Source organism: Perna viridis, chromosome 14 (assembly GCF_037379345.1).
Source record: "Perna viridis isolate PV_CMFRI_1.1 ecotype Kerala chromosome 14, ASM3737934v1, whole genome shotgun sequence".
Classification (NCBI taxonomy): domain Eukaryota; kingdom Metazoa; phylum Mollusca; class Bivalvia; order Mytilida; family Mytilidae; genus Perna; species Perna viridis.
Window position 1 is genome coordinate 6,885,440 of NC_142458.1, and position 11,293 is coordinate 6,896,732.

The following is an 11,293-nucleotide window of genomic DNA, read 5'->3' on the forward strand; positions in this document are numbered from 1 at the left end:
GAGGGTAACACAGTTAGTTTACAACTAATCTTTCCTCAGACCCTCACACAAAAACAAAAATGTAAGGTTAATTAAATGCATGGCAACATAGTTATCATTTTACATTATAGTACATGTAAATACAGTTGGATTATTCTTTTGCCTGTTGTTCTAATAGGAAGATTTTTAATTTCTGCTTAAAAAAGACTTATCCATTTTACACTTCTTCTTTCATTTAGGAGGGTATTTCAATGAGATCAGTGTTCTCCCCAGGCCATTTTAGTGCTATACTTTGCAGCACTATGATTTCTTAGCACTGTGCTATCTGTAATTAATTTTAGTCAGAATGCACTATGGGCACTGTGCTATAATTTTGGAGGAAGGCCAAAAGAGCTGCGCTTTACCAGTAAGCAATGTGCTATTCAAAAATTATGGGAACTCAGTGTTTGAAACTGAATTTTTTGTCAACACAGACCCATCATAATTTTACATAGAGTGCACTGTACATTTTAAGGCAACTTGAGCCAATTTCATCATAGTCCTGCTTTATTTTACACAGACTCGGTCTGAATGTCTACTGATAATTTCTTTCACTGGAAATGGAATAATAAGTACTTCCAAGTAAATATAAATGTATAAAATCTTACCCTAGTGGAAGTACCAATGAAGAAAACAGCTTGTTTCCCGCCAACACCAAAGTAAGATATGTCACTGTTCAGAGAGAGCGGGACCTCTGGTTGTATCACAGAACTGTTTGAATCTTCATCCTCAATAAAACTCCTAAAAAGCAATATGAATTTAGAATTGCAGATAAGTTAGTGTACAAGTAAGTTATCTCACTGTTCAGAGACCGTGGGTACTCTGGTTGTATCACAGAACTGTTAGAATCTTCATCTTTTATACAACTCCTAAAAACAATAAAAAGATAAAATGTTTCTGCTGAATGTTGAATTGCAGATAAGTTAGTGTACAAGACTGCACAATCTATCATAAGATGATAAATATACCACATGATATAAAGAACAAGGTACATTATAGTATGTTTTTGGCCCCCTATTAAGCAGAATTTCTTAACATTGTAATAGAATGTTAGCAATCTGCATTTTAGTTAAGGACTCAATGTGGAACAACAACATTACTATATTAGAATTTTGTGTTAGTTCTTGTTGAGAAATGACAAGTCTATCATAGTTAAAAACTCAAGTTTTTGCAAAAATAGCTAAAATTTGGTACAATATTGATAACATTTTTCAAACTTGTGATGCCTGTGCCAATGTAGACCCTCCAAAGCTATAGGAATTCTGATAAAATAGACAAAAACCCTTCAGAATATCAAGATACTACATGAGTCTACTTGTGTTATTGTGGAATGGATAATTTACTTACTTATTTGTAAAATTTTAGAAAACCACCTATTCTGACCAATAATCATGACTTAAATACACAGTACAGATAATTCACAGGTGTAAACAATTAAACTTTAGAATTAACACTTTTGTTCAGCAAGTAAAAGATTGCTCCAACTCAAATATCAATTTTCATAAAAAAAATGGGCCAATTTCACCACTAAACGTACCTAAACCTTTACATTTCAGACACTGTTAGGTAAGATATAATAGTTCCCTAACTCAGTGAAGCCTCATTAAGAACTATGAAATAATACCCTCTGGTGTCTGATATCTCAAACTTGTATGGGTGTTAGATTTGTTAATAACTTACACTTTATCCCGTTTGTCTTTTCTTATGAACTTGGACAGCCTGTAAATGGCCCAGTTGTTCAGTTGTCGTGGTGTCATTCCTTTACCATTATCTATCACAAATATACACGGGTTCTTCTCATCGAAGTGCTGAAAAATAATAAAACAATCTCAAAACATTGAACATTTACAAGTGGTATTTGCCAATCACAGTCTTTATTATTTCCCTAAAAACCATGCTTCCACAATCACGAAAGCAGAAATCTAATTGACTGATTAGAAAACTCATCAGAACAGAATTTCGAAATGAGCATTGTTACGATCCTAAATGCAGAGCATAGGACAGAATGGAACGATTAGTATGTGCAATTTTAATTGGATTGAATCTCCTCAAAACAGATATGCATTTCCAATAAACATCAAGTTTGTTACATGTATACTTTCTAAGGTATGGGACACAACTCTTACAAATCATTGGAACGTTTGTATTTACTATTGTACAACAATCTCAGTTAAGCATCAAAGTAAGTTGGACTAATTTAATTCTGTTTCAAAGAAAAGCTTAAAAGTCTTTGGTGAAATTGAATATGATACATACATATCACTGATTTGAAGAATTATGTACCAGACCCTAGGTCAACCTCCTTAAACAAGAACTACAGAACCAGATAGATTTTTGTCTTTTATGAAAAGATTCACGTCATTTATTTTGGGACTTTTAACAACTTGATTTATAGAATGGGTTTTGCTGAAGACCATGTGGTGACCTGTAGAAGTTTAATTGTTCGTTGCTTGGCTTTTGGTGGATGAATGTCTTACTGGCAATCATATCACATCTCCTATTTCTATATAGATGTCCTTGAGTTAAAATTACCTAGGACCACATTCTTAAGAGTATACATAACTTAATGTTACAAAGACATCCTTAAAATTATGATCTTTGATCTTTTCCATGTTTTTGCTTCCAAGGATATACTTGCATAAAGTTCAGTAACCTAAGAAAAACCAACATTTAAAATACCAATAGGATTCCTGATTTCTTTCTTTAAATTCCTAAATGAAGACAATTATAGAGTGTTCATAAGAAAATACCAAATGCTTTTCATAACTTTATCAAATCTATTCATAAATTACCTACCAGTCTGAGCTCAATTTTTCTTGGCCCTTCATTTTTGGCTGTGGCTGATAGAGCATTATCTATCAATTCTGCAAAAGCATAGGCTGAAAAAAAAACATATTAAAATGTACACACTGAAATTATTCATATATCTTAACTTTGCCCTACTCACTCAAGAGCTTAACATTAAAATTCATAGTATATTTTTTAGTATGCAAGTGGATATGGCTTTGATAAAAAATGAAAAGAAAGAGATTACTAGTCTTTCTAAAATTAATGTAGATGACTACATGCAGTGAATCTAAGGATGATGTATCTTTAAGATATACTGAATTAATTCTAAGAAAGTTTTTTTTTCCCATGTTAAGTGTCAGTATCTGTAAGAACCAAGCAGTGGATGAAACATGGTACGAAAAAAAACACCATTTTGATAGAGTAATTTGACTATTTGAACCATCAGAATCAAGGAAAAAAGATATTTTCCATTTCATGTTGGTGCATTCAGTTATAATTTCATTGAAATGCACTGAAAATGAACATTTCAAGGGCAGATAACTCTGTCAAAACGCTCAATTTTTCTAACATTCTATTAAAAATTTCTGAGCAAAGCCAGTGATTCAAAGATCAAATAATGGTCTTTTCAAATAGAGAAAGTATCAGTGAGTAATATTACTGTCAGATCAGTAGGGCTTTGACATGCATGTTTCTAAATTTTCCCATTTTGCCTGATTCTTACAAACACTTACACTTAATTGACCACTGTTTCATCCCATACTTTGCATATTAATTGTGAAATATTATGGGTAAGTCTTACAACATCACATAATGAATAAAACATACTAATTTTCGTGGATTATGTCAAGCAAACATATTTGCAGGTATCAATTTTCGCAGTTTCAAAACAGGTTTGGCGTTATATAGTGTTAAAAATTAATTTCGCGAGTACTAATTTTCAGAGTTTTCTGTCCACTGCGAAAATAGCGAAAATTAGCACGTTTACAGTATATGTTATTCTTAAAAGATTGACAAAAAATGTTATTCTTAGAAGTTGACAAAAAAGCTCTTTTTGTTTTGTTAGAACATTTGGACAACTTATATATATTTAATCAGAGAATGTGCATATCTTACATGTATTTATTTCGTGTACAATACTGAATACTGGCATGAATATACATACAAAGAGGATTTTGTCCTTCTGACGCATAGTATTCATACATTCCACCCTTAACGATTGTGTCATAATGAGGCAGGAAGTTGACTCTTTCTTTAGCAGGAGCACATAACTCTTGATTGATGTCCCTCAAAACATACAAAGTATCACCTTTGTCTATTATGTCTGTAAAAAAGGAAAAACATTTGTGATACAAATGTATATATACTACATGAAAACTACAGTGTGGCTAGAAAAGAAATTGGAAAAGGTAACCATCTGCATAGGAACATTCCATCAGACTAATTGATTGATTGATCAATTATTGTGTTTAACATCCTATAGCAGATATTTCATGCATGTCAGGACAAGCACAACTGATCAATCCAACAAACCCTGCTTTGAACTAGTTCGACAAGCTGAGCTGGATTTTAGTGTGCTAGCTCACAGAAGCAACAGTCTCCAGGTATGCATTCCACAACACTTGTACACATCATTCTGACTCTGAGCTAAGCAGTTGTCACTCTTACCCTTAAATGAAGTGTGCTAGGAAGAGAAGCAGTGACTACCAATTTTTTGGTGCGACTCGACAGCAGATCAAACTCACCTCTTTCACCCCAGAAAAGCATGCTATACCGAGACTAAAGAGCTGTAAACAACAGATTTTTAATTATTACAGGACAGACAATGCAAAATTCACATGACATCCATTTATACTTAACAGAATTGGGTTTTATTGATAAGTACTTTGTACTATCTCAGTGATAGGGAAATCAGGGGCCATATGCAAAAGGTCCATTTAAGTTGGAAATGCCAGATTTAAGATATAAGACTTAAAACTGAATGATAACAAACAGGCAATTAAAATCTTAAATACATTGTACATGTATTTGTAAAAAAAAATGCTGAACCATTCAGAATCTGAAAACAATTCTGAATCTTCATGAGACCTTTCTCAACCAAAATATTTTCAACTGGAAATGATAGTCAGAAAAGTCTTGCACCAACTGAAATGGATACACAAATTTTGCACAGGCTTGAAATTGCAAAATAGCATTTTCCACATGTTAAAGGATCTTTCTATTATTTATTCAGTGTGACTTACCCCATGATGGATCGTCTTTAATTTCTTCTCTGTTTGTTGTAGCAATTATAAATTCATCATTCTTCTTTATACTAAGTACCTGGTAGATAAAAAAGAAAACGATCAGGCAATTGCAAATTTTTAAATTGCTAAATACCTGACATTTTGAGGTAAATGGTTGTAATATATAGAAGTTACATTATTTACAAGTGTAACTAGAATAGGTATGGTGAATATACTTTATAGTCTTCAAGTTTTAACATGACTTAGGGTTTACTTATAAACTGTAAATTCAATGTATAATGAATTTTGTTCAAAGTTTGCAGTCTTTCCAAAATATCTTCCATCAAAATTTGTCAGACCGATAGTTACATATGATTCGTCTGACTGGTAAATAAATCTGAAGCACTTCAGACCAGTGGTCTTTTTAAGTGTACCTGACTAAAAACATGATGCTGAAATACCATTCAAGACTTTCTTGTCTCACATTTTTCAGGGAAAAACAATAATTATAATTAATGTCACACGACACCAAACACATTTTCCTTTCTTTGCGTAACTAGTGCATTTTGAAGTGAAGAATGTTCCTTCCGTAATTCTGTACATCACCGGATGTTAGTCACAAGCATGTAACCTAATATTTGTTCTCAAATGGGCACCATTTTTGTCTGAATATGTTATTGGAAAGATAACTAAGAAAATGCAGTACAATTCAAATCTTTGGTAATGCATGAAAATGAGAGGGCAACTTCTAGTCACTTTTGATTTGGTCCTGGAGCAAAGAGACTCACTCTTAATTGAGTAACACCAGGCAGTGTCCTAGCTAGGGCAAAATGGAGGGGTGCAGTACCCCTCTGCCCCTACTGAGTACCTCTTTAGAGCCCATTTACAATTATCTGAATGTCCCTTAAAGATTACACTCTTGTTAATAAATAACCCCAAACCAATTAAGAAGTGTCACCTTCATCAACTTTATCCTGTCTTTATTTACCCTCAGGTAAATATCAGTGATCAGCTGACCAGGGTTATCGGATGATGACTTGCAAGTAGAAATTGGATCCTGATTGGAACTATCACCATTTTATGGACAGCCAATCATCGGTTAAATAATTATTTTCTTTCCAACAATTAATTTCAGGTCTATGTTTTGTAGAACCCCGGGTGTAAACAATTGCATGCTGCACAGGTTTGTCTATTCAAAATGTTAGTTACCTCCCTTCCAATTTCAATTATTTTCTAAATTTTCTACATCTTCAACAGTACAGGACATTTTTTAGAATTTATGATGACATTAGTTACAGGAAATAATATTCTGCTTCATTAAATATGATTTTGAAATTCAATTGGAGCAATATTGAATATCTGTTACATTTCATGCATCATTTATTTTCATAGCACGTCATAAGTGTAAAGAATCACTTGCCCTTAATCACCTGTATATTGTGATAGTACGCTTCTTTTCTCCAAGTGCAATGTTAATTTTTATCTACACCTCATCCTTATATTATAGATTGTGTGTGCTCAACATATAGCTTCAGCTATTCATTTGTGGCTTAATCGTTTCTATTCTGTTATTCATTTAAACTGATTTATTCAATGGGTCATAGTTTTCCTTTCCTCGTTTGTCTACTCCGGACTTGACTTTTTATGAGCAACTCGGCGGGTGTTTCTAGAAAAGCAGAGGATGCTTACCCTGCCGGTGCACCGGGTCCATGCTCCCAGTTTTTAGTGGAGTCCGAGTTGCTCATTTGCTTTTGTTGTGTATGTCTGTTTTCCATGTCTGGTCTTTGTCCCTGGATTGCATTCTTTTGATTACCGCTGTAATCTTGGTTCCCTTGATTATTCTTTCCATTTATTATAGAATATGTAAATGTCTTCACAAAGCAGTTGTTTAACTGATAAAAGGTCTGTTAATACAGTAAAGGTGTCATGCGCATATCAGACATGATTTTACGAGGTCTACAAATAAAGACAGAAATTGGCAAATTCGGAAGTAAGAATTGTAACGATAAAATCCGAAATTTGAAATGGCAGAATTTCGCTTTAAAGTGGGAAAAAAATCATGTCTCACATATTATTGCAGTGAAACTTATTTGGTTTACAAAATATGATGCAACACTGTCCATTCACACATTGTGCCATCTTCACTTTCAAAAGTTGGCAGTTATATAATAAGAATATAAACATACAAGAAAAGCTAAAAATGAAGGAAGATATTTCTAACTTAATAGAAACATAAATCTTTAAAAAAAAAACTAAGACCAATGTCCATTTTTGGTTGAAAAAAAACATGCTAGGCATTAAAGTGCCCTCTTCCCTGTGCCCCTCTATTTTCACATCCTAACTAGATCACTGCCTGGGCAAATATTTTGCCCAAATCTTGTTTATATCAATAACTCGATTAGGGAAAAAAATTAACACATCCTCCTAGACTTTAATGAGACTTCCATGTAAATTAGTTATTTCTAAATTGATCATTTTAAATATAAATTTAAGATTTGTACAAATATTCTGAATTTTCCAAAAAAGGATCATATTTTTCCAATGAAAAAAGGAGGAGGCCAACAATACCACTGTGTCAGATATTTGCATACCATATTTATCAATGTCCACAACAAATTTGGTCCATCAAAAAGTATGTCTATCAGGCATGCAGTCTTTGGATGACAGATCAAATGACAGACAAGAATTTTCAACTTTTTGGGAAGACTGAGTTTGTGAGTGAAAAAGTTTACAATTCTAATCACGAGTTTCTTCATGCCTTAGCCGTTTTTGATCAGTCGAGAGCGTCGTTACCAGAAAGTTCATATATGCATGAATGCCAGTCAACTTGAAACCAATATGGCAGCTGTGTAGTTCGGAAGAGTGTGGCAACGAACTGAACTGCATAATATAGCCGTAAGAGTAGTTTATTACATGCATATTGATTATACTAGTCAAGTTTGTTTACAGAGAATAACTTTCAGCTAGGGGAAAGAAACTTATAACTCTGTCCGACCGAACCCTTGAAAACACCTTGTTGTAATTTTTCTTCTTCCTTGTTGAATTTCCTTAATATACTCCTGTTGAATTGTTCACATCTCGTATTTTTCAATGCCAACTATCACTTTGTCCATGTCGTTATGCAGCTGGTTATGTGTAAATATTTGTCCGCGCTTCCATATGTGTGCAAAGGAATGTGTGTGTATTGAAGCGTTAACATAAACAGTGTACCAATATAACTGACGGAGACTCTCAGAGGGTAACTTTGACTGTCCATTGAATACTATAAATTGTGTACTGTTACAGTAACTGACTTTTAGAAAATGGTGCCTTTATACACGTTATAGTGCCTTGACCTTTCAGAACGTCGAGTATCACTTATAAGTAAATGGCATTGGATTTCATGAGTAGACATTTGATAAACTGGACATTTAGACAGTCATTCTAATAGACTGGGTCAGTAGGTTACAAGCATGTACAGTTCTGTAAATATTTCTTTCTTCTGAACTTTGCCATGCCTTGACTTTACTTTGCACAAGATTACAAATGTATTACAGATGTACCTTCAAATAGTACTGTTAAATAACAAAAATGTTTGTTGTTACAATTGTATGCAATAACTCTTATCAAATCAGCTCTAGAAGTGACAGGGGTCGCGCTGGGCTTCGCCAATGTCGCAATTTGCTATTTTTTATTTTATCTGGCGACAAAAATAATCAGCTGGCGATTTTCTTGGCGCCTAGGTTTTGTATATTAAAATTGGCAGGAAGTTAATCAGCAACGGATATTCTCTCTAATTAAACAATTGGGTTGACACCTGGTCAGAGTTAATTGACCATGAAAAATTTACGACTGAAGGCAATTAAAGGTAATTAGACCAGGCGATCATGACTGGCAATATGGGAGGTGTCAATCAAATGTAAATATAATATTGAGCCAATCAAAACTCTCATCAAAGGGAAACACAATTATGGCCATGTGCACGTGGCTACATACAAGCTTCACAGCCCTGTGATACATTCAGAAACACACTTACCTAATAACAGAATAAATTAAATCCAATTAACAATGATTATCCCATCAGGAAGTGTCTAAACACCTCGAAATGAAAGAATTGATATAAGAAAATTGATGACATTTGTTTACACTTTTGCCATGTGACTTTTTTTGCGGGAAAATCGGTAAACAAATAGAATGGGGATTCCCAAAATCTAACGAAGGAAATACTACTCAGATATCAAAATAATTATACAGGGACACAATTAATGGTCCATGGTACAAAATGTAGTTTGCTAGAAATTTTATCACTTGAAAAAAAGAATCAAGTTTGTTGAAAATTAAAAAACAATCAAATTATATTGCAAGATAAATTAGACCATAAAGGACAATTGTGAACATTTTATAAAATCAGGGACTATATAAGAATAGTTAAATAAAGTCCTTGATAGAAATAAAATACCTGTTTCTGGAGTAATACTTTATTTTATGCATATGAAAGTGACAGACTAGAACTAACCTGCATTATACATGCATCAAGAGTGAATCTTGGTACATCCATGCATGTCATGAATTGATAAGTTATTTTGATAAATTCACAAAGATGATTCATCAGTAGATTTAATACTATCACATTTTGGCACCCTTTGGCTCTAATTTCTAAAAATTAACGACAAAAAATGGCAGCTGGCAATTTTTCTGGCAACAGAATTTTGGAAGCCAGAGCAGCTCCTGTGTGACATGGCAAAAAAAATAAGTGTTTACTGTCACATGCTGAAAAAAAAGGGGGTCGTTAGGTCGATTTTTGGGGGGGTTGGAAGGGGGGGTGTTCAATTGTAGTTTCTAATAGGCTAATAAGCAACACTGAAACAGAAGACACTATAATGGTGCACATGCTTGTCTATCAGCTAGTTTTCTTTTTAAATTGCTAGCACTGGAGGCCTCCATTGTTGTTTAATACGATAAATAACAGTACAGGTGATGGAAAAAGTGAGAATTTCAGAAATTTTAGAAAATTGCCAATAAAAAAGTTAAGGTCACAGCAATAAAATGAGGGTCAGTCGGGTGACCATAAACACACATTTTTTTTTTTTTGGGGGGGGGGGGGGCGGGGCTATATACATGTAATAAAAATCTGAAAATCAGAAAATATAAGACACATGAAAAAGATTGATGAAAATAATAAAAACTTTTCAGTCATGGGGTTTACATGGTCTGGCTATGGCAAACAAAATATTTTTTTATTTTGACCTTGAATACTGGAGATATTGCTTTTGTATTTATTAGTCACACTCCAATATTCTGATGTTAAATGTTCATTTTCATGTAATGTGTGTACAAACTTAATAGATGTCAAGTTACATGCACTGTTTTGGTTTTGATGAGTAACACAAAAGTTGGCCCCACAGACGGCATAATATCTGAACTGCTGAACATTGTATGTGAAGATCAGAAAGAAAGTGAAATGATGCAATTTACAACATTTCAGGTAAGATTCACACATTTTTAAGTTTTTGGCAATTTAGCATCTTTAAACTATGATTGAGTATGAAAGCTCAAAAACACAAGCCACATTTTAAACGCAACACGATCTGTGCTAAAATTCAATGAATAGGAATACAAGAACATTCTGCAAATCGCAATAAAAACTGCTATTTGATCCATAGTATTTAAGCATGCATTGAAATTATTGCGTTGTAGTTAGTTTTTGTTTGTAAACAATCACTGAACTGAATCCTAAAATATCAACCTCGCAGACTCGTTTTACAAAATCGTCATAGTTCCACAGCCCCCCTGTAGGGATCTTGACTTCTGGCGCATCCTTTTCTCTCCGATCGAAGACGTAAACGAATGCATCGTCGTCTTCTAGCTGAGCAGAAGCTAACCCCACGCTTTTTCTCGAGGGGGTAGCCATGTTTGTTATTACCGCGTTCATTAGTTACCCGGATGTTGGTGATAAAACTATGTACGTTCCGGAAAGGAACAGGCTACTTTTCCGGCGAAGCTTCATGATGAAAAAGATAATTTTTTTCTCAAAAGTCTAATAAATAAGATAATAAATTTAATGCCATGAATATTCAAAATAAGATCACTAGTGCCAAAAACTGAGTAAGATTTAACTTGTACACTGAACAAGTTCCACACACTCGTTTAATCTAGGCATTCTTGGCATTTGTGATCTACAATATTTTGGTAATTCACTCTTTCCAATTAATTATCCTATTAAGAAACCGTTTTATTATCTTTTATTTGGTCTTACCATTATTTTTGCAATGTACTTAAATTCT

The 11,293-nt window shown here is 33.6% G+C and overlaps 1 protein-coding gene across 1 annotated transcript in view; it reads right to left on the reverse strand.

Moving 5' to 3' along the window:
• The window catches only part of LOC148597960 (structural maintenance of chromosomes flexible hinge domain-containing protein 1-like), a 73,166-nt gene extending 62,213 nt beyond the window's left edge, over positions 1–10,953 (reverse strand). The window contains exons 1-6 of the mRNA XM_088562617.1: positions 10,756–10,953; positions 5,049–5,127; positions 3,971–4,129; positions 2,815–2,897; positions 1,699–1,826; positions 627–759 (exon numbers count right to left, since the gene is read on the reverse strand). Coding sequence (XP_088418743.1) covers positions 627–759; positions 1,699–1,826; positions 2,815–2,897; positions 3,971–4,129; positions 5,049–5,127; positions 10,756–10,941 — 768 coding nt within the window. The 5' untranslated portion in view covers positions 10,942–10,953. The remainder of the gene's footprint in view (positions 1–626; positions 760–1,698; positions 1,827–2,814; positions 2,898–3,970; positions 4,130–5,048; positions 5,128–10,755) is intronic.
• Between the last annotated feature and the right edge of the window lie 340 nt (positions 10,954–11,293).